At 20.0% G+C, this 25,498-nt stretch overlaps 1 protein-coding gene across 1 annotated transcript; it reads left to right on the top strand.

The window, feature by feature from the left end:
• The first annotated feature begins 1,425 nt into the window (after positions 1 to 1,425).
• LOC122507898 (aromatic-L-amino-acid decarboxylase) lies at positions 1,426 to 21,341 on the top strand. Its single transcript, XM_043620893.1, has 11 exons — positions 1,426 to 1,631; positions 8,147 to 8,246; positions 13,696 to 13,816; positions 14,185 to 14,298; positions 14,377 to 14,496; positions 14,684 to 14,813; positions 16,734 to 16,882; positions 17,589 to 17,700; positions 18,414 to 18,622; positions 19,351 to 19,551; positions 20,954 to 21,341. The coding sequence occupies exons 2-11, from the start codon at positions 8,167 to 8,169 to the stop codon at positions 21,158 to 21,160; spliced, it is 1,443 nt and encodes a 480-aa protein (XP_043476828.1). The 5' UTR covers positions 1,426 to 1,631; positions 8,147 to 8,166; the 3' UTR covers positions 21,161 to 21,341.
• Positions 21,342 to 25,498: the final 4,157 nt, after the last annotated feature.

The raw sequence follows: 25,498 nt of genomic DNA, 5'->3' as shown, positions 1-25,498 counted from the left end.
AACTGATTTGATAATAACAAATTGTAAATAATTAAAATTAGTGGTACTCGCAAATGTTATAAATTGTATTATATAAATTTATCGATTATGGCAATTGGCCCTATTCCAATTATTGTTTGCGACGAATTACAATTGCTATATAACCTATTTCTTGATGCGAAGAGAAGCTGAGAAAATTCACAATAACTTAGGTAAATTTATTGTTAAATAGAGCCGTTTGAATGGGAGAAAATGATTTGAAACTTAGTTAGTCTCAAAGGGCGTAGCTCCTTGAAATTGAATTTTGTTTCCTGTGTTAGTGAAACTGAGTGTGTATCATCTTGGAAAACTAGATTACACCATCTCTCTTGCATCATTCTTAAAGACCACTTTCAACTTTCAAATACACCCTTCACGATTTGTCTTTCGAATGACACTTCGTAAAATTTTCTTTTTCAAAACTTTAATTAAATACCGAACACTGTGAAACATCCTCTGTAGCAGAGAAAAAATATACTTGATTTAAAAACATATTTATTAGTCGTAAGCTTATTATTTATTAATTATATATTTTTTATATTAAACTTATTCTTTATTATTATTTATTAGTCATATTTTTCAACCATAATTGTCGTACAAAAATTACAAAAACGAAAAAGTTTTTATACTAAATTTTAATACCTTAAAAAATCAATTACAAAAATCCTTTTCAATTCAGTTTAATAGTTATTGAAAATAGAATTTCTTTTCGAAATTTAATTTTAATACTTTCTCTGAGAAGTAGAAAAAAATGAAAAGTGTCGAAAACTTTGTATAGAAATTAAAATCGAACAATCATTTTTTGTTACGTAATTTCTTGATACCCATAAAGGTCGAAAGGGAAAATAGAGAAGTACGTAATCTTTGTTTTCAACCTTGATAAAAAAGATCGTATAAGGAAAAATTTTTTTCTACAAGAACCAGAAATGAGGAATGGCAGAAAAAATGGTAGAACTCGTTAAAATAATAGTTTCGTTGACTAAGGTGATTTAAAAAAGAAAGAAAAATCAAAAAGTTTACTCTTCTTTTGTCACGTTCGAATTCTTTGTTCTTTTTAAAAATCTAATTGTTCTTATTACTTGCAAGTGATTATTATAAATTATAATTTATTATATATTTATAATATATATTTATTAGTAATAATATATTTATTGCTATAAATACATTTCTTTATTTTTTACACCCTAAATTTTAATTAGTAAATATGTGAAGAAATTTTGTCGCAGTTGTTAGAATTCTGCCAAAAATTTTTTTTTACTAATTTTTCGACTTCTTTTCTGTTATGATAATATTTGAGGAAAAAAATTCATAATAATCGTTTGTATTTTCCCCCTATTGTCAGATATCAAAGAGTTTTTCAGATAAAAAACGAAGGGTGGGGAATGCACATAAACCCTGAAACTACGGAGCACTCGTCACTGGCACACGGGCCACGTCGACGGTCAGGCCAGTCTTACAATCAATCTCGCGTTGCTAGTATCGCGTGAAAAGATTAAATTACATATTCCATTACTGTCGTTCGTGCAAAACTCTTTTTCTTCACAGAAACTTATTTTTATTTTAGTGATTTTTTCATCCACTAAGGATCTAATTTATTTTCAATTCATTCAGAGGTAAGAAGTTTACAATCAAAAATAAGTAATTAATAGAGGAAAATAAAAATAATTTTTTGTGTATTTAAAAACAAATTTTTTCTCTTTCAAACAAAATATTTTGTATGTAATATAAATTTGTATTTAAAAAAAGTGAATTCAAAAAATGAATGGAAAAAATTAATTCTAAAAATGAATTTAAAAAATTAATTTAAAAAATTAATTCAAAAAATGAATTCAAAAAATGAATTTAAAAAATTAATTTAAAAATTAATTCAACAAATGAATTTAAAAAATTAATTCAAAAAACAAATTCAAAAAATTAATTAATAATAATTAAATTATTATTAATAAATCATAATAGAGAAAAAAATATTTTTTGTGTAAAAACAAATTTTTGTATTTGACACAAAATTTTGGTATCTAAATGAATTTGTATTTAAAAAAAATTAAACTTAAAAAACAATTGTATTAAAAAATGTTTGTATTTAAAAAAAACTCGTATTTAAAAAAAATTGTGTTAAAAAAATGTTTCTATTAAAAAAACTTGAATTTAAAAAAATTTTTCTATTCAAAAAACTTGTATTTAAAAAATTTTTTGTATTAAAAAATATTTATTTAAAAAATATTTATTTAAAAATGCGTGTATTTAAAAAAATTGTTTGTATTTTAAAAAAAAAATTTTTTCTGTTTAACGGCAAATAAAAATTTGTTTCTATTAAAAAGTAAATAAATTGATTAATTAACAATATACTTTATCGCCTACGACGACAAGAATCGTGCTTATCAAAATGAAGTGGAAACTGCTTTTTATAAACGTCTGACATTTAAATGAGAGTTCATTGCTCAATTTGTTTTGGCAAGACCAAGGGCAGTGAAGGGAATTAGCATAAAATGTACGAGATTTAGCAATTATTGTTTATAAATTATAAATTAGAAATTTAATGTGCATTTATATTTATTGACAATTCAATAATTTAAAAAAAAAGAAATGCTCTTCTCAATTTTGATTGCACTTGTTGAAATTTATTTTTTCATTTTTCGCATCTGGTCTCAACAGCTAATCCAGTAATATTAATTAGCAACGTTATTAATAATTAGCACCGTTAATTAATTAATTAACTACCAAGTTAATTAAAAAACTGTGATTATAAATAAAATCACAAATCAATTTTGTCTAAATAATTAAGTAAATCATTTCAATAAATTAATTGGGTTCTAAAGAATAAACATGATTGTTAATAAATTTATAAAATAAATTTATAAAGTAAATTTATATAATAAATTTATATAATAAATTTATATAATAAATTTATAAACTAAATTTACAAAATAAATTTATAAAGTAAATTTATAACATAAATTTATAAACTAAATTTATAAAATAAAGTAAATTTATAAATAAATAAATACATAAATAAATAAATTTATAAATAATTTTTACTAAATAATGAAGTAATCATTTTAATAAATTAATTAAGCACTGAGTTAGCTAGAAAAATTTAACTGTAAACAAATTTTTTATAAATCAATTTATAAATTAATTTAACTAAATAATTAAGTAAGTCATTTAAATAAATATGGAAAAAAATTAGATAAATAATATAAATAAATTCATAAAGTAAATTTATAAATAAATAAAGTTATAAATAAATTTACAAATGAATAAATTTTAAATAAATTTCACTAAAAAATTAAGTAAATCGCACCTCAATAAATTAATTATGCACTAAGTTAGACAGAAAAATTAGATTATAAATAAATTCATAAAATAAGTTTAAAAATAACAAATAAATAAACTTATAAATAAATTAACAAATGAATAAATTTATAAATAAATTGCACTAAATAATTAAGAAAATCATCTTAATAAATTAATTAGGTACTAAATTACATAGAAAAACTTGATTATAAATAAATTTATTAATAAACAAATTTATAAATAAATAAACTTAAAAATAAATTAACAAATGAGTAAATTTATACATAAATTTGACAAAATAATTAAGTAAATCATCTCAATAAATTAATTAGACACTAAGTTAGATAGAAAAACTAGATTATAAATAAATTCATAAAATAAATTTATAAATAAATATGTAAACTTATAAATAAATTAACAATTGAGTAAATTTATAAATAAATTTCACAAAATAATTAAGTAAATCACCTCAATAATTTAATTAGGCACTAAGTTACATAGAAAAACTTGATTATAAATAAATTTATTAATAAAAAATTTATAAATAAATAAACTTTTAAATAAATATCCTAGTAAATTAATTTATAAATTAATTTGAATAAATAATTAGGTAGATAATTTAAATAAATTAATTACATACAAAGTTATAGCTAGAAATACTGCAGATTATAAATAAATTTATAAATCCATTTATAGATAAATTTGACTCAATAATAAAATAAATCACCAAAAAATAATTCATAAAATAAGAAATGCATTATTAAATAAATTAAAATAAATCAATATTATTTATCAGTTTCATTAATTAATTTATTAATAGGTATTAGTAATTAATCACAATAAATTATTAATTTATTAATAACTTTATTTATTGTTATTCTGAAAAATTATTTTTTCGTTATTAAATTTTTAAAATAATTATTTTTAATAATTAATCATTAATTAATATTAACTTTAATTATATCAGTTAATATTAATATTAACAATTAATAATAATAACTAATAATAATTGTAATGAATACAAAAGAATTATTATTCTTGGATAAAATTTTTTCTGTAATTAGAATAAATCGTTGAATTTTGCACTGAAGAAAAATTTATTTGATTCAAAAAAGCCGATCACTTGACTTTTATTAAAAAAATATTTACTTGAATTAACCAATTTTTATTATCAAATATTTACTATCAAATTTTTATTATCAAGTAAATAATTTTTGAATCAATAATTTCAATATCTGTTTAAAACAAATTACATTTTTTATTGACACGAATAAAATTTATTTGACACAAGTAAATATTTACTTAATACACAATATTTGTTTGATACAAATACCTAAATACATTGTTTGATACACATGAATATTTGTTTGATGCAGGTAAATATTTACTTGACACAGATAAATATTTACTTAAAACAGATAAATTTTTTATTTGATACAGATAAATATTTACTTGATACAGATAATTTTAAATTAAAATTATTAATAATTATTATTAATTATTTAAATTAAAATTAAATTTTAAATTTTTATTTGATACAGATAAATATTTACTTGATACAGATAAATATTTACTTGAAACACAAAAATATTTGTTTGATGCAGATAAATATTTACTTGACACACATAAATGTTTGTTTGATACAAATAATTACCAATTTGATGAAAAATAAATATTTATTTACCAACAGACAACTAATCATTTATCAAAATAAATTTAATTGTCAACCTTGATAAAATATAAAAATTCGTGATTTCCACATTCGGGTGGATTTTTAATTTCAATCCAATATTCTCGATAGGAATTTTGTGTGAATTTTGTATATATAATGAAATTCCGGAAATTTATTTTTAATCTCGTGTCGTCTCTGTTTTTGATTTGCCAGTGCAGTGTCAATATAAATTCAGTTCACTTTGATCTCAAGCATCTCAAGTGAAGTGATGGGGTTGCGTGAATGAATTGAAAAGGTTAAATGCAATTCATCGGGACTGAAGTTTAATTTCTGACAAGTGTTGAGTTTATTCATTAAAAAAAAAAAAATTAAAAAAAGAAGAAGGGGACAAAACACGTGTTGTTGGCAAAGAGAGAATGGCAATAAACGGAGTTTCCTTCATAGAAAAGTAAGAGTGGTTTACCCGACTGCCAAGAGTAATGACCATGACTCGTTTTTTATATATATATATATATATATTTGTTACGTTTTAAATCATTTCACTTGCGTCATAAAATCCCCACTGTGGAAATATTCAAAATTTTCCTCCTTCTTTTTTTTTGCTTCTTTTTGGAATGTATATTATTAACGCGGTGAGGAAGGAAACTTTCGTGACGTACGTTCGGGGATTCCCGTTTAGATGAGAATGTGGTTTGCTTTAGAAAAAAAAGGAAAATAAAAGATTTAAAATATGTATGTTTTCAAGTGCATTTCATAAGGAAATGTTTAGGAAATGCTTAAAAGTTAAAAGTAGTTGAAAATTTAAAATAGTGGAATATTTTCTTTTCTCAATTTTTTTTTTTTGTTATTAGGGAAAAAAAAGTTTATTATAACTAATTGGAAATACCTTTACGATGAAAGAGTATTTCTTGCTCCTTTTTTATGTGACACAAATTGCTCAATATCGGTTACTTAATTTCTTCACATTCTCACCACGTCATTTCTAATATGCTTTTAATATCGACAGTTGAAAAATGATTAGATAAAAAACATAATTGGGGAATTTCAAGTAATCAATGAAGTGGCAATTTTTAATTTTTCAGCTTTCAAAATTTGTTGTTTATTTCGTATTGACGCCAAAACTGAATTAATTAGTTTATTAGTTCTTTGGGTTAAACAATTAATTAGCTATTTAGGGAATTAATTTATTAATTAGATACATTCAATTTTTTGTTCTTTTATATTTTATTTGGTTCAGTAATTACCAATCACTATTAATTATTAGTAATTGTAATTAACTATTAATTACTAGTAATTAACTAACCATTAATTAATGGTAAATGTAATTAACTAACTTTTAATTACTAGTAATTAACTGACTATTAATTACTAGTAATTAACTAACTATTAATTACTAGTAATTAACTAACTATTAATTACTAGTAATTAACTAACTATTAATTACTAGTAATTAAATAACTATTAATTACTAGTTCATCTAATTAACTATTAATTACCACATGGAGAAAAATATAAAGTAGCTTTTACTACTTTTATAGTAAAAAGTTTCCGGTAAAGCATTTCTGTTAATTTTTACTACTTTTGGAGTAAATTTTGCTACGTTCGAAGTACACATTTGTAAAAATTAGTAAAATTTACTTCGAACTTAGCAAAATTTACTCCAAAATTAGTAAAAATTACCAGAAATGCTTTACCGGAAATTTTTTACTATAAAAGTAGTAAAAGTGACTTTATATATTTCTCCGTGTAGAAATTAACTATTAATTACTAGTAATTAACTACTACTTACAATTAGTAACTAGCAATTATTGGTAATAGTAATTAATAGTCATTAATTACTAGTTATATACTAGTTACTAATAGTTATTAGTAATTACCAGTAATTAATAGTTAATTACTATTAATTATTAGTAATTACTAATTATTAGTAATTATTAGTAATTATTAGTAATTACCAGTAATTACTAATTATTAGTAATGATAATATACAATTAATAACTAGTAATTTTTTGTTCCTTTGGATTTTATTTGGTTCATATTAGTTGTTTTGTTTTATTTTTATTTATTGTATTCTCGTTATTTTATTTGGTTTTTTTTATTTATTTTATTTAATTTATTTTTACTTATAAATTTTTATTTCTAGTAGTTAATTACTAGTAAATACCTTGAACCATTAATTAATCACTAGTAATTACTAGTCGTTAATAGTTAATGGTAATTAGTAGTAAATAATAGTTAAGGGTAGTTACTAGTAATTAACTACTAAAAAAAAAATTTATTAGTAAAAATAAATTAAAGAAAATAAAATAAATTAACAAAAAAAAAGAAGAATACAATAAATAAAAATAAATTAAAGTAGATAAAATAAATCAACAAAAAAAAACAAATAAAATAAAGAGATTACAATAAATAAAAATAAAACAAAAATAATAATATGAACTAAATAAAATCCAAAGGAACAAAAAATAACTAGTTATTAATTGTATATTATAATTACTAGTAATTAGTAATTACTGGTAATTTCTAATAATTAATAGTTAATAATAATTACTGATAATTAATAGTTTAATGATTATTACTAGTAATGAATAGATAATAACAATTACTAGTAATTAATAGTTGGTGATAATTACTAGTAATTAAAAGTTAATGATAATTACAAGTAATTAATAGTTAATGATATTTACTGGTACTTAATAGTTAATTATAATTACTAGTAATTAATAGTTAGTGATAATTACTAGTAATTAATAGTTAGGGATAATTACTAGTAATTAATAGTTGGTGATAATTACTAGTAATTAAAAGTTAATGATAATTACAAGTAATTAATAGTTAATGATATTTACTGGTAGTTAATAGTTAATTATAATTACTAGTAATTAATAGTTAGTGGTAATTACTAGTAATTAATAGTAAGGGATAATTACTAGTAATTAATAGTTGGTGATAATTACTAGTAATTAAAAGTTAATGATATTTACTGGTAGTTAATAGTTAATTATAATTACTAGTAATTAATAGGTAATCATAATTACTATTTGTTAATGATTATTACTAGTAGTTAATAATAATTACTAGCCGTTAATAATAAGTAATAATTAATAATACCAAATAATCAACAGAAATTAATAATAATAAATTTAATAATTTATTTTGCAGTCGGATATTAATAGAAAAAAATGGACGCGCCAGGATTCACAGAATTTGCGAGAGCAATGATAGATTACATCACAAATTATTTGGAAAACATAAGAGACAGGTATGTATGTTGCTGATAATTAGTAATTTTGCAATTAAATAAACAAACGCTTAATAAAAAAAAAAAATAAAACCTAATTACATTGATTAGAATATAAAATGCAAATAATGACTCTAATTAGTCAGAAAATGGGAAAACAAATTTAATATTAAATTTTACTATTTTTGCGTTCGGAAAAAATAATTATTTGAAAAATTTACGACCCTATTTATTAGTTTCTCGTTAATTATTTCAATTTACAGAAATCCTTTAATTTATTGCTTTAATTGCAAACTTTATACCACTTTGTTATGAAATTAATTATTCTTGTAATTCTAACATTTAACGAACAAATGTTTAATTTTAATAAATTTTTAATTAAGAAGGATTAATTTAATTAGCAATAAAAAATATGTTAATAATTTGTCGATATCATTAATTAACGATAAATTAAATGGAAATAATTAAAATAATTTACTATTAATCAATTTAATAATTTATTGTAACAATTTTCATAATTTATTGTAACAATTTAAATAATTTATTGCAACTATTATTATAATTTATTGTAACTATTTTCATAATTTATTGTAACAATTTAAATAATTTATTGCAACTATTATTATAATTTATTGTAACTATTATTATAATTTATTGTAACAATTTAAATAATTTATTGTAACTATTATCATAATTTATTGTAACAATTTGCTCTCAAAATCTGAATTTGTTAAAAATAACTAATTATTAGCAAAATTGTGGCTTAATTTTTGCCTTAGCAATTAGCAAAAACTAAATAATTATTAGTAAAAAAAATTAATTATTAGTTAATAAATAATTACAAAAATAGTCAAATTTCACTAATTGAATGTCTTACCAAAAATTTCAGTTATTTTGACCTAACGTAATTGTAAATTTAATTAGTTATTACTGACTAATTCAAGTTTAGAGGGTATAAATAATTTATTTAAAAAAATTTTAATAGTTTATTAAGACTATTATAATAATTTATTACAACATTTATAGTAATATATTAAACGCTGGAAAAAATGTATTTGATTCAAATATAATTTATTTGACGTAAATAATAATTATTTGATACAAGTAAATATCTATTTGATAGTAAATAATTGATCGTTTATTTGAATCAAATACAAATTTTTTTCAGTGTAACAATTATAATAATTTATTATAACAATCTTAGTCATTTGTCTATAAAAATTACGACGATTATTATTATATAAATTTTAAAAATAAAATTAATATTCTTCCTCTAATTTGAACTAATCCTGCGAGTAATTCTTGTTTTTAAATTATTCGTCAAGATTAATTATTACATATACAACAATAATAATTTCTAATTAAATATACAATTGACAATTGTTCCTGGAGAGAATATCGATTTCCGATTTAGAAAAAAAAAAGAAATGATTCGATATCAAGGATATCGGTGCGTATGTATATTAAAGTCGTGTCCTGGGTGAAAAAAAATAATTAGAAATATAAAAGGGGGAGTAGTGGGTGAAGGTAAAACGAAAGGAATGGAAACAACCTTGTAGTACTCGGTTATAACCATCTGTCAATTATAGAAAAAAAAAAAGAAGCGTTTATCATCTTTTACGGACAACAATAGCAACAACGATTTATGAATAATCATTAATGCCTTTGGAATCCCGCAGGATCTACTCTATAATATACATACATAATCTCCCATTCCTAATGACTATATGATCTATCACTGAATCTATTATCATCCCGAAAGATGAGGAATTTCTTCTAAATTAAAAACAATAGGCGTATATGATTGTTGATAATTATTTTTTTTCAATTAAGTTATTAAAAAAATAAATAAAGGAATACTTCCTTTTTTATCACTCGCTCAATTTGAATCAGTTAAATTTGTTTCTCTGGACTTTTTATTCAGCAATCAGTCAAAATTAAAAAATATTTATTTCTCACATTTTTTTCACACTATTTTTCTTCCTCGTGAGTGTGTCTAAAGATTGAATTTTCATAAATATTTCGAGAACCTGAAAATCATGGAATTGTTATGGAATTTCATTTTGATTCATGGAATCATGAAAATCTCATGGAATTATTTTAGTTTTTGTTCTAAACCCGTGTAATTGAAATTCGCGCTCCTTTGTTACTCAGAGTGGTCACAAGTTTAAATTTATCAATTTCCCTGACAATTTAGAATTTACAGACATTAAAATTACTTTCCCTAACAAAATTCTTTTAACAGTAGGAAAATATTAATGTTTACAGAAAATGAGTAAAATTTATAAATTTTAATAATTTCTCAAAATTACAATTATAACCCTTCCTGAATTCAATTATTTTCTACAATTTTCAACTAAACTTCATCTCTGAATCAATTAATTTAAATAATTTTTCAAAAGTTCTTCAAGAATTAAATTATTTAAATACATAAACTCAATTTTTTATAATAATTGTGACTCTCCATAGTTTTTTGTCTTAAGTTATTAAGATACAATATATTTAAAAAAATTATAATAAAGAAATTCTTACAATTAATTGTTTAAAAATATTTTAAAATAATTTTTGAACGATAATAGTTTTTCAATTTTGAAAAATTTCCAAACAATTAAAATTTTGTAAAATCTTTTAAAAATAATAATTGAATTTTTCAAAAGTATAAATAAAAATGAACAAATTTTTGAAGAATTTTAATTATAAACAGGACCATGATTTCTCAAAAATTTTAATAAGTCCAAAAATTAAATTTTGAATCTTAAAAAATTATTACAAAACAATTCTAATAATTAGTTTTTAAAAATATTTTATTAATGTAATTTTTCGAAAATAATTGTATTTCTTAAAAAAATTTTTGTATAATTTAAAAAATGAATTTATGAATAACTAATGAATTTTTTGATGAATTTTAATTAAAAATTTTGAACATTATTGTTTTCTCCAAAATGTTAAAAATAATTCTAACATGTTATTATTTTTGGAAATATGTAATTGAAAATATTAAAAATATTGAATTTTAAAAAATTAGAAGCATATTTTCATTTTTAAATTTACCTTTAAAGATTTTTTATTAATATTTTTGATAATTCAATTTTTTTAAAAATTTGCAATTATAATTCTTCAAAAGTTGATTTTCAAAAATTGTAACATACTTGAAATAAATGGATTATTTTCAATTAAATTTTACAAAATTTTAACTATTCAAAAACAATTTTTGAAAAATAAATATTTTTAATATTTAATTTTAAATATTTTTGAACAATAATAGTTTTTTAATTTTGAAAAATTTCCAAACAATTAAAATTTGGTGAAATCTTTTAAAAATAATTGAATTTTTGAAAAGTATACATAAAAATGATCAAATTTTTGAAGAATTTTAATTATAAACAGAACCATGATTTCTCAAAAATTTTAATAAGTCCAAAAAGTAAATTTTGAATTTTAAAAAATTATTACCAATATTTTAAAAAAATTATAATAAAGAAATTCTTACAATTAATTGTTTAAAAATATTTTTAAATAATTTTTGAACATTTATAGTTTTTCAATTTCGAAAAATTTCCAAAAAATTAAAATTTGGTGAAATCTTTTAAAAATAATTGAATTTTTCAAAAGTATAAATAAAAATGATCAAATTTTTGAAGAATTTTAATTATAAACAGGACCATGATTTCTCAAAAATTTTAATAAGTCCAAAAAGTAAATTTTAAATCTTAAAAAATTATTACAAAACAATTCTAATAATTAGTTTTTAAAAATATTTTATTAATGTAATTTTTCGAAAATAATAGTATTTCTTAAAAGAATTTTTGTATATAATTTAAAAAAACTAATGAATTTTTTGATGAATTTTAATTAAAAATTTCAAACATTATTGTTTTCTCCAAAATGTTAAAAAAAATTCTAAAATGTTATTATTTTTGGAAATACCTATGTATCAAACTCATCATTGCAGAATTTCAATTATTTTTAATACAATTTTAATCGAATACCTCGAAAAATGTAATTATTTTTAAAAATTTTATTTAAATTCGTCGAAAGAATTTAATTATTTAAAAATTTGTTCATAGAATTTATTATCAGAATTCAATATTAAAAACATTCCTATATGTAAATTAATTCAATTCAATCAAAAATTTTAGAAATTTCTCCTCAAAATTTCAATTATCTTTATAAATAATAAAATTCTTCGCTGAAATTTAAATGTTTTTAAAAATTTTGAATAAAATATTTGTCAAAATTTCAATTATTTTTATAAATACTTCATTGTTTTAAGTAAAAATGATTTGCTTCAAGTAAATACTTCTCTTTTTGAGTAAAAAAAATTAATTGACTCAAGTAAATAGTTCTTTTTTTAAAGTTTTAAAAAATTTGAATAAAATTCTTGGCAAAATTTCAATTATTTTCATAATTGAATAATTTGCAATAATTCAATTACTTTCTTAAATAATAAAAATTCCACAAAAAATTCAATTATTTACAAAGTTTTTATAAACTTCTTCGCAATATTTCAATTATTTGCATAAATAATAAAAATTTCACCGGAATCCATTTGTTTACAAATTTTCATATATATATAATAAATTTTTTACAGTCATTTAATAATTATTTTCATAAATAATAAAACTCATCGCCAGAATTTCAATTATTTTTAATACAATTTTAATCTTGAAAAATGTTACTATTCTTAAAAAATTTATTAAAAGAATTCAAAAGAATTCAATTATTTAAAAATTTCGTAACACAATTTTTTATAAGAATTAAATTTTAAGAAACATTGAATTATTCAATAAATAATTTACTTTTGTATTTAAATAATTAAATTCTCGTAGAATTTTCTAATAAAAATCGATTTAAAAATGAATTTTAGTTAAAATTTTAGGTAATAATAATTGAATATGAAAATAATTTTAAAGAAGTTACAGTAACCATATTCTTATAATATAAAATAATTATTTTATCTCTCGAACATTTTTAATTATTATAGAAAATGAAAAAATCGATCACGAAATTCGTAAATAAATGTAACACAACATTTTTTTGAGTAAAATTTTTTTCTTTATTTTTAAAAAACTTTGAATTTTATTAAAACAATTGTAATTAAGAAATATAGAAATAGTGTAAATTATTTCCTTATGAAAATTGAAAATTTTCTACAAAAATATTAATGTTTTTTTTTAAAAAAAAAAAATGAGTTTGTGAATAATATTGTTATTGAGAAAATAAAAAAAAATAAATGAATAAATAGAAAAAACTTAAAACTGCGGACAGAATGAATGAAAGAATACGAAGATTAATTAATTAATTAATTAATTAATTAAATTATTGATTAACTATATTAATTACAAATTATATTGTTAATTATATTTGTAATTGTATTTTCAATTCTATATTGTTAATTAATTATTATTCTTTTACTTAATAACTTTATTAATAATTATTATTTAATGTGACTATTTAAAAAAATTTTTAGACAAGTTCTACCGACGGTGAAACCAGGATATATAAAACCATTGTTACCAGACGAAGCTCCTCAAACTCCAGAAAGATGGGAGGATGTTATGGCTGATATTGAAAAAATTATCATGCCAGGTGTAAGTCTCAAATTTGTTGCAAATAATTAATTATAATAAAGAACAAATTTTTCGTGTATTAAACTTATTTTAATTATTTTATAACAAAATAGTTGTCATTATCAGTGCTGATAACTATTATGAAATTACTACTATACTATAATATTATGAACTTGTTAATTAATTCATTGATTAATTAATGAATTCATTTCTTAATTTTCTAATTAATGAATTAATGTATTAATGAATTAATGAATTCATTTCTTAATTAATTAATTCATTCATTTCTTAATTTACTAATTAATGAATTAATGTATTAATGAATTTATTAATTTTTTAATTAATTAATTAATCGCCTATAATTAATAATTACAATATTAACTTTGCAGGTTACTCATTGGGGAAGTCCAAAATTCCACGCCTATTTTCCCACTGCACAATCCTATCCAGCAATTGTTGCTGACATGTTGAGCGGTGCAATTGCTTGCATTGGATTCACGTGGGTAAGAAAAATTTCTCTGCTCTTGAAAGAAAAAATTCTTCTAATTTGAATTACTATTTTTTTTTTGTCTTTTTTCTAGATTGCAAGTCCAGCTTGTACTGAATTGGAAGTTGTGATGCTGGATTGGCTGGGAAAAATGATTGATCTACCAAAGGAATTTTTGGCGTGCAGTGGTGGAAAAGGAGGCGGTGTCATTCAAGTAATAAAAATTATTATAATTAGTCTTCATAATTAATAGTTAATAACTGCATACTAGTATTTAATATTAACTATATGTTAATCCATTTGTTTTAATTTCAAAGTTAATCAATTTTTTTTTTTTTTTTTTGAAATTTAAAAATTAAACAAATTTTATTTTTTAATTTCAAAATTATTTTCAAATACAGGGAACAGCGAGCGAAGCGACTTTAGTTGCACTTTTAGGTGCAAAGGTGAAAAAAATGAAACAAGTCAAGGAACAACATCCCGAATGGTCGGATTATGAAATAATCGAAAAATTAATCGCCTACGCTTCTTGTGAGTATTTTTAATTTCATTTTTAACGTTCAAATTTGATTTAATTTGTAATTTTTATAAAATAAAATTTATTTTACACTGAAAATAATTTATTCGAGTCAAATTACCGATTTAGTTGCATCAAATAAATATTTACTTGAATCGAATAATTTTTGTTCAAACAATTAAATGGCTCTGAGTCATCTCAAATAAATATTTTTCTAGGCAAAGTAAATACATTTTTGTTTTAAATAAAAATTATTTGCTTCAAGTAAATACTTCTTTATTTTAAGTAAAAATTATTTTATTCAAGTAAATACTTCTTTATATAAGTAAAAAAAAATTAATTGACCCAAGTAAATTCTTTTTTAAGTAAAAAAAAAATTATTTGACTCAAGTAAATAGTTGTTTATTTTAAGTATACAAATTATTTGATACAAGTAAATATTTATTTGATAATGAGCAAGTAATTGCTATTAGAGTCAAAAAAAAAATTTTTTTCTGTAATAAATTCCATAATAATAAATAAAAAAAAATAAAAATCGTAAGCGAGAGAAAATTTATTTTCTAAATCTATATGAAAAAAGTACATAAAGGGAGGGAGAGAGAGAGAGAAGAGGAAAAATATGTTTCAGAATTTTCAAAAGATGAAAAATAGTAAAATGCATAATAAATTATTATAGTAGAAAAAAAGAAAAAAAATTGTGATAATTTACAATTGTCGCACGTGTGAGATGTTAAAGGGTTGAAGAGTGTGAGGGGAAAAGCACTTCATCATGGAGCACTTTATCACCATGGAAACGCGTAATAACCACTCGAGTTATTTCAACCCCGCCATTCACTTCTACATCTCCTATCACTAGGACAGTATTAAATCAGAAAGTTAACAAGAGAAGGGGGGAGGGGCAGGATTTATACATCCACTGATTGTCAATGAAGCTTCTATTCAGTCCTGATTTTTTCCTTTTGTTCCTCCTTTTTTTCCTTTTCTTTTTTCTTTTTCTCTTTTCTCTTTTCTTCTTCTTTTTTTCGATATTTAATGATAAAAACGAAACATTTAAGAAATGCTTTCAAACTCCTTCTTTTGAATTTCAAAGGTAGATTTTTTCCTGAGGAACATTTTTCCTGAAACTTTTTTCCTGTAAAACTTTATTTCTTGAATTCTTGAAACTTTCATCTTTTTGATCTTGACAGATTTCTGTATTATTTTCCCCAAAAAACTATTTTGCATTTCTTCTTTTCAATTTTCTCGCTCGAATACTTTTATTTTCTATAATAAAAGTTTTCTTTTATATTAGAAAATAAAATTGTTTCTACTTTTTTTTTTTTAATTTTGTAAATTATTTATTTCTTTATCGAGGGGACAAAGTTATTTTTTGTCACGCCATTCACACACTGGGTCAATACGACCAAAACTTTATCAATAGTCGATCTTTTGGAAAAAAAATTTTTTTTTGGAAAAAAAATTAATAATCGTACTTTCAAGTATTTAATGTTTTAACTTTAAAGTTATAAAGTGTAAAATTTAATTAAGTTTAAAATTCCTTATTTTAATTTTTCTTAAATTAGAAGAAAACGAAAGGTTCCGATTTTTATATTTTAAGTCCCATAAAATTTTCGGTTCATAAATAAAAAATTAGATTTTAATTCATAAATTTTCGAGGTAAATTCTCCGAAATGGTTTAAGGAAATTGAAATTTTGAAATCTTTTTTTTTATCCAGTCGAGAATTTTGAATCTTAAAAAATAATAATCGATTCTTTGCAAATCTGTTCTATTCTCTCCGAGTGTAAAGAAAGATAAATAAAAAATAAATACAATTAAAAATTTTTAAGTTTGAAGCTTTTAATGTTTAATGTCATTTGAATTCAATTAAATTAAAAAATTTAATTAAACTACTTAATGCACGATAAATTAATTGGGGGAAAAATAAAATTTTCAGGCCAGGCTCACAGTTCAGTGGAGAGGGCAGGTCTTCTTGGCGGTGTGAAATTTCGACTTTTGGACACTGACTCAAAGCACAGTCTTAGGGGAGAAACTTTGGAAGAGGCAGTGAAAGCTGACAAAGAAAAGGGCCTTATTCCATTTTATGTGAGAAACATATTTTTTTAATTTTATATTTGTTAAAAATAAATATCAGCGTTTTGGAAAATTTCCATTTTTCTCATCTTTTCTTCATAAATTCAGTTTTTTTTTTTCAAAAATACAGATTTTTAATAATTTAATTTCGAAAATTTTATAAATACGTCAGTCAAAAAAATAATAAATCGCGATGGGTAAATTTTATTTATATAAACAATGGATATGGTTTTTAAAAATATTAAAAATTAATTAATAAAAAATTTTAATTATTTAATAAAAATTTTAAAGACTCACCACTTTTCACCTCATCTTTTTGAAATGTAGAAAAGTAAAGAATTTATCCCCTTTTGCTTTGAAATGAATCCTTTGAGCTGAAACAAAATAAATAACAGAATTATTAAAATTATTCATACAACTAATTTAATTTAATTCAATTATTAATATAATTAATTTAATTTAATATAATTGATAATACAATTAATTTAATTTAAAACAATTAATATAATTAATTAAATTATTTAAAATAATGTTTAAATAATAAACAGTTCAAAGTCAAAAAATTAAGAAAATAGAAAATATTTAATAAAAACAGTTTAAATTCTATTGTTTAAAGAAACAATAGAAACAATTCTGAATATTAATGAGTTTATTAAATTGAAATTGCAAAAGTTCATGAGACAATTTCTTTTAATTCACATCTTAATTTAATTTTCAGGCTGTTGCAACTTTGGGAACAACATCATCCTGTACTTTTGACAGACTTGATGAAATGGGTCGTGTTTGCAATCAAGAAGAAATTTGGCTCCACGTGGATGCTGCATATGCTGGTAAATTAACAGCAAAATTATTTTATTCATCAATTTATTTATTTACTGATAAACATTTATTTCTTTATTTTCAAAAAATGCAATTTTTTGTTTTAATGTTAAATAAATATAATTTTTTGTTTTAATGTTAAATGAATGCAATTTTTGTTTTAATGTTAAACGAATGCAAATTTTTTGTTTTAATGTTAAATAAATGCAATTTTTTGTTTTAATGTTAAACGAATGCAAATTTTTTGTTTTAATGTTAAATAAGTGCAATTTTTTGTTTTAAAGTTAAATGAATGGAATTTAAATGTTAAATAAATCAATTTTCTTTGTTTTAAATTTTTAATGTTAAATAAATGCAATTTTTTGTTTTAATGTTAAATGAATGCAATTTTTTGTTTAAAATTTAAACGAATGTAAACTTTTGTTTTAAAGTTAAATGAATTCAATTATTTACTTTAATGTTAAATTCAAAAAAGAACATTAAGACATTAAGTTTTCTATTGTTTTAATGTTAAATGAATTCAATTTTTTGCTTTAATGTTAAATAAATGCATTTTCTTTGTTTTAATGTTAAATAAATGCAATTTTTTCTTTCAATATTAACTAAATGCAATTTTTCGTTTTAATGTTAAATAAATGCAATTTTCCGTTTTAATGTTAAATAAAATCAATTTTTTGTTTTAAGTTAAATAATTGCAATTTTTTAAAAACATTTTTAAAAATAGGATCAGCTTTCATTTGCCCGGAATTTCGTTATCTGATGAAGGGAATTGAAATGGCTGATTCCTTTAATTTTAACCCGCATAAATGGATGTTGGTGAATTTTGATTGTTCGCCAATGTGGTTAAAGGATCCAACTTACGTTATCAATGCTTTTAACGTGGATCCTTTGTATTTGAAACACGATATGCAAGGATCGGCACCAGATTACAGGGTAATTATTAATTTATTTTTTTTTCTCAAAAACATAAATTAAAAAATAAATAATATTATAGATTTAAAAAAAAATTTTTTAATTACACTAAAAAAAAGTTTATTTGAATCAAATAACTGATTACTTTTCTGTTGTCAAATAAATATATTTGCTTAAGTCAAATAAATATTTACTTGAGTCAAACAAATATTTATTTGAGTCAAATAAATATTCACTTGAGTAAAATAAATATTTACTTGAGTCAAATAAATATTTACTGAGTCAAATAATTTTTATTTGAGTCAAATAAACATTTATTGAGTCAAATAATTTTTATTTGATTAAAATAAATATTTATTGAGTCAAACAAATATTTATTGTGTCAAATAAATTTTATTTGAGTCAAACAAATATTTATTCAGTCAAATAAATATTTATTGAGTCAAATAATTTTTATTTGAGTCAAACGAATATTTACTTGAATCAAAATTATTTTTATTTGAGTCAAACGAATATTTACTTGAATTAAATTAATTTTTATTTGAGTCAATTAAATGGTTCAATTCATATTTGCTTCAAATACTGAAATTATTGATTCAAATACAATTTAATTGATTTAAATAAAATTTTTTTTATTCAAGTAAATATTTCATTGATAATACGACAAGTATTCGATTATTTGAATCAAATAATTTTTTTTTTCAATGTTGCAATAATTTTTGAAAAATAAAAGTAATAAATATTTTCAGCACTGGCAAATTCCATTGGGTCGTCGATTTCGATCATTAAAATTATGGTTCGTTTTACGTCTCTACGGTGTTGAAAATTTACAGAAACATATCAGAAATCACGTGTCGCAAGCTCACGAATTTGAAACTTTAGTTCAATCTGATTCACGTTTTGAAATCGTCGAAGATGTTACCCTCGGATTGGTCTGCTTTCGACTTAAGGTAAAATTTGTTAATTTTTATTAAATTTTAATGAAAGAAAAAAAATTGATATTTTTTCTATTTATTTTTATTTTTATTTTTTGTCTTTATTTAATTTTTTTATTTTTATAGATTTTTTTATTTATTTTTTCTTTTATTTATTCGAATTTGTTTTTTATTTATTTTTTATATTTTCATTTATTCGAATTTGTTTTAATTTAGTTCTTTCCTTTTTATTTATTTTCTATTCTTTTTATGTTTATTTATTTGAATTTGTAATTATTTATTTCTTTCGCATTTGTTTTTTTTTTATTTTTATTTGTTTGACTTTTTTTATTGATTATAATTTTAATATTTTTTTATTTATTTAAGTTATTTATTTTAATTTATTTATTATTTTAATTTTTATTTATTTATTTCGTTTTTGTTATTGATATATTTCGTTTTTGTCTTTTTTTATTTTTTTGTTATTTACCTGAATTCATTTTTATTTTTTTGTTTAGTTTTTATTTATTTTCTAATCTTTTCAATTTCTACTTATTTGAATTCTCGTTTATTTATTTCTCTCCTTTTTGTTTATTTTTATCTTTTTTAATTTTTTGACTTTGTTTTTTATGTTTTTATCTATTTCTAATTTTTCTTTACTGCTGTTACTGATTTTTTTATTTTATTTTATTTTTTTTTATTTGAATTCATTTATTTTCGAAAATTGCGTTTCATTCATTCTTTATTACTCAATTTAACATATAATGAGATTGTACGTGATAGTTTCTAATCCGATAAAATGATCAATTAACTTTTTTAATTTCAACACAAATCCGATTTCATATAATATTGTCTCCAGTGATTACAAGGAATCTGTTAAACAGCACAAGGTCAATTTTGTAATATTTATTCTAACCTTCATAATCACGGTTGAAAATCAGTTCTTCCTATAACATTTTCTCTTTCGAGAATTATTTATAAATAATAATAAAAAAAAATTCGATTTTTTCGCATTAGTAATTTTTTTTTTGTTTAAAAAAAAATATCTATTTTTTATATTAACAGAAATTTGAAATTCAAATTTTTCATTTCAATAATAAATTTACAGTTATAAATAATTACAATGACAAATTATCAAGTTTAAAATAAATTTATTTTGATTTATTATATAAAAAAAAAAGATTAATAAATAATAGGAAATAATTTCACAATTTCATAATTAATTAGATACAAATAAAATTCAGGTGAATTATAAAGAGGATTTTTTATATTTTTAGTAATAAATGAAACACAATATTGAAATTATTAATTTCTAATTATTAATTTTTAATTTTTAATTTTTAATTTTTAATTTATTTTTAATTTATTTTTAATTTTTAATTTTTAAAGTCAGAAATAATTATATCTATAAATTAAAAATTTATTTGATTGTCAACAGGGTTCAAATGATTTGAATGAAAATCTCTTGAAGAGAATCAATGGAGCGGGCAATATTCATCTTGTACCATCGAAAATTAAGGACACTTTCTTCCTGCGATTAGCAATTTGCTCAAGATATAGCGAAAGTAAAGACATTCAATATTCTTGGAAAGAAATTAAACTTCGAGCTGATGAAATACTTGAAGAGCAATCAATTTCAAAGTGATGGCGGGCGCGAATAACTCGTAGTTGCAAAGCCATTGCTCCTGATACTTGCAATCAGTCTTAAAATAAAAAAGGAAATACACAAATAAAAACAAAAATAAAAATAAAAAGGAAAACAAAAAGAAAATTGAAAATAAAAATAAAAACAAAAAGAAAAATAAACAGAAATAAATAAAATTAAAAAAAAATAAATAAATAGAAATAAAAATAAAAATAAAAAAGTGAAAACTAAAAAAGATTCACAGAAAAATTATATTAAAGAAAAAAAAGTTTTCGAAAAATAAAAAAAAGACCAAAAAAAAAACATCTAAACTACTTTCTGCTTCAAAAATGCGGGACGCAAATATTAAAAAATTGGAAAATTTAAACTTGTTTTATATTCAAATTTGTTGAATTCTAATTCGTTTAATTTTTTCCTTTTTCAATATTTTTACATAATCAATTTTATTTACTAAAATAAATTTTTATTACGTTTTGTTTTTAATTTTCCAATTCGAGAAAAAAATACCTTTTTAGTTTTGTAACTTATTTTTTAATTATATAGTAAAAACAGTATTATAATCAATTGTTGTTAAATATTCTCCTCGATATTTATAAAAAATATTTTTTTTCTTTAAGAAAATTATATTTTACGCTAAAAAAATGATTTTCCTCTTGTAAATAATGTATTTGTTTGCTATCGATTTATTATTATTGATTGTGAATTAATTGCAATATACACTGTTAGATTAATTAATTAATTTTAAGAAAAGCAAAAGAAAGCATTAATTTTTTAATCCAACGAAATTGACGCATCGAAATTTATTATTCTTGAAATAAATGAAATAAATTCACAATCAATTAAATCAATTTTAATTTTTAATTATTCTTTTTGAATTAAATAAAAAAATAATTTAGAAATAAAAGTCGACTTGCAATAAAAGTTGCATTATTGCGAATAATAGAAACTAAAATTTGTGCTTTGCAGTTATAATCAAATCGAAATTAGTCTCTTAGATAACGAAATTCGATGTTAGTGAAGAATATATTTCGATTTGTTGTTTAGATCTAATAATCGTATGGAATAATAAAGTGACTAATTATCTTTTTAATTAATTAAATTTTAATTAATTATCTTCTAATTTTTTTTTTTATATATAATTTTCGTATTAAAAATTTTTTTCTTTTGTTGTAGAAATTTTTTTTTTCATATTCAACTGAAAATTCGATTATTATTATTATTTATGAAATAATATTCATAATAAATAATAAGCAACGAATATTATGAAAAATTTAACGAATTTACTAAATATGAATTTTATTATTATTAAAATTCTTTTTTAACATTTTTATTTTTTATTAACAAAATTTTGCGCTCTTTAACAAAATTTATTTTTCTTGAAAAACTTTTCTCTTTTTTTAATTTTTTTCTCCTTGAAAGAAAAGTACTTTGCTCTCTTTCTTTTTTCTATCGATTTTATATTTTTCCCGTTAAGTAAACAATTTTCTATGTGAAAAAATTTAAGTAAACAAATTTTAGAATTATTATAAAATTATAGTTGTAAATGAATGTTGTAAATAAGTCTCAGTTGCGCTACTCTCTTGGGCGCAAATTGTAATCTATCTTATTGAACCAAAAAAAAAAAAAAAAAAAAAAAAAAATACATATATACGTATATATTTATTTATAGAGTACATATCGACTAATCGAGTACTCAACAAAGCGTTAAATACTCGTGCTGCAGCTGAGACAATAATACTTTAAGAAAAATTAGTCCTCACACGTTGAGAAGAAAAAAGGGATCACTAAAATTAATTTCCAAAAAGTGCAAGAAAAATATTTTATTAATTTTTTTTCCAATTAATTTTTTTTTTTCATATACGAATTCTATATTAATTTTCGATATAATTATTTCTTCACCTATTGTTCTTCTGTATTCAAGTAATACAAGAATTTATCTAATTACAACGTTAATTAATTATAAAAAATTAATATTTTTATATTTTTATTTATTATTTGGTGTGATGAAAAAAATTATTAATTATTAATTAATATCTATAATGAAAAAATTATCTATTAATTATATTTAATTATAATAATTATTATCAATTTCAATAATTATAATTATTTTTTAATTTTATTATTATATTTTTTAAATAAATTGTCTTTATTTATTATATTCAATACAATAAAAAAATTTATTTCATTCAAATAACCGATTACTTGTCTATTATCAAATTAATATTTGCTTGAATCAAATAATTTTTATTTTTTAATGAAATAAAGAACCAATAATAATAATTATAAATATTAATTACTATTTTTATTAATTAAAAATTTTGACGAGATTGTTAATTAATTTTAAAAGTGAATTTCCAGTGAATTTTATTATTTAAAAAAATAGTAAAGTAGATTTAATTACAAGTAATGAAACTAGAAACAATGGTAATAATTTTATTATTTAATGTGATTCTTAAACAAACGGACATGATTCGAGTATTATTATAAAGGGACCAACGGGAATAATAAGTACCTGTTGAGCTTATATTAAAGAAAATTGTATTCTATGAAAAAAATGTGTTAAGCTCATGAAATAATAATATATAAAATAATAATTGCTTTATCACTTTGTGTTCATTAATTTAATTGTTTTATATAAAAAAAACATGTATCCTATATCATGAAAGTATTTTAAAAAGAATAAAGTTGTAAGCAATATATTGAAAAAATTGTCTTGTTTTTTCCTAATCAAAAAATTCTTTTTCTGCAATTTTTTCTTTTTTGCTAATTAAAATTATTCTTTGCAACTGTCTTCTCTTTTTGTAATTAAAATTTTATTTATAATTTTCTTTTCCTATTTTCTTCTCTCCTAATTAAAATTATTTTTTTTAATTATTTTTTTCCTAATTAAAATTATTTTTTGTAATTATGTTTTTTCCTAATTAAAATTATTTTTGTAATTATGTTTTTTCCCAATTAAAATTATTTTTGTAATTATGTTTTTTCGTAATTAAAATTATTTTTGTAATTATTTTTTTTTTTTGCTAATTAGCATTATTTTTTGCAACTGTCTTCTCTTTTTGTAATTAACATTTTTTTGCATTTTTTTTGTTTTGTTTTCTTCTTTTCTAATTAATATATTCTTTTTATTTTCTTTTTTCCAATTAACGTAATTTTTTTGCAAAATGATTTCGAAAATTGCGATCAACAATTGACAATAGAAAAACGTCAAACGCAGCGATGTTGTTTTACGGAATTTTGACATCTTGTCTCATCAATTTAACGTTTCGAGAAAAAAAGATTTTTCACAATTTTCCATAAAGAAAACATTACCTGACACTTGTTTTTTTAAAAAAAAGAAAAATTATATTTATGATAAATTCTCTGTTTTACGACACAAAAGACCAAATGAAATGCTCTGTATGAAGACTCGCAGTAATCTCTGGCGATTTCAACACTTTCTCACAAGGTTTGTTATTTCTTTTTTTCGTCTAAAAATTCGAATCCGAAATTATTTCCTTCTACCCATAAGAAATTCTAATTGTAAAATTAATAAAAAAAAAAAAATTGTTCACTCTCTTTTTATTTGTTTTAATAACCAAAAAAATAAATAAACAAAAAAAAGTGAGGTTGGAATTCATATTCTGTCATGTCAAAATATATTTTCATTTTATTAAATGGATAAAAATAAAAAAAGAAATTAAAAATGATAAAATAAGTGGTAAAAATAAATTAAATAAATTATACAATAAATTTCTGTCACTGTGGTGAAATTTATAAATAAATTAATAAAAAAAGAAATAGATGATGCCTCAAATAAATTTGTGGACAATTAATAAATAAGTTAATTAATAGAAAAAAAATTAATAGATAACAAAAATTAAATAAATAACTTATTGTTGCCGTTGGGAAATATACAAAGAAATAAAGCTTTTAATGAATTTAATAAACAAAACAAAAAATTAATTAATTAATTAACAGACAAAAATAAATAGGTAAATGAAAATTAAATAAATAATAAATAAATTATTGCTACTGACAAAAAATGTACAAATCAATAAATAAATAAATGAGGCCTCAAATAAATTAATAAACAAAAAACTGAATTAATAAATAAATTATTACTCCGGAGAAATGAACAAATAATTAAACAACTAAAAAGCAAATTGATGGAAAAATTAAATAAATAAATTAATAATTTATATTGTTGTGACCGCGCGGAATTGTACTTAAATAAATAATTAATTAATTAGTTAATTAATTTATTACCAGATAAATAAATATAAGTAATTTAATGAATAAATTATAATTAAATAAATCAATAAATAAATAAATGATAAAAAAAATAAATAAATAATA

Source organism: Leptopilina heterotoma, unplaced genomic scaffold (genome assembly GCF_015476425.1).
Source record: "Leptopilina heterotoma isolate Lh14 unplaced genomic scaffold, ASM1547642v1 Lhet_52, whole genome shotgun sequence".
In the NCBI taxonomy this organism is placed as follows: Eukaryota; Metazoa; Arthropoda; class Insecta; order Hymenoptera; family Figitidae; genus Leptopilina; species Leptopilina heterotoma.
Note: the sequence above shows the minus strand (reverse complement) of the source record. Positions and strands in the feature narration are given on the sequence as shown.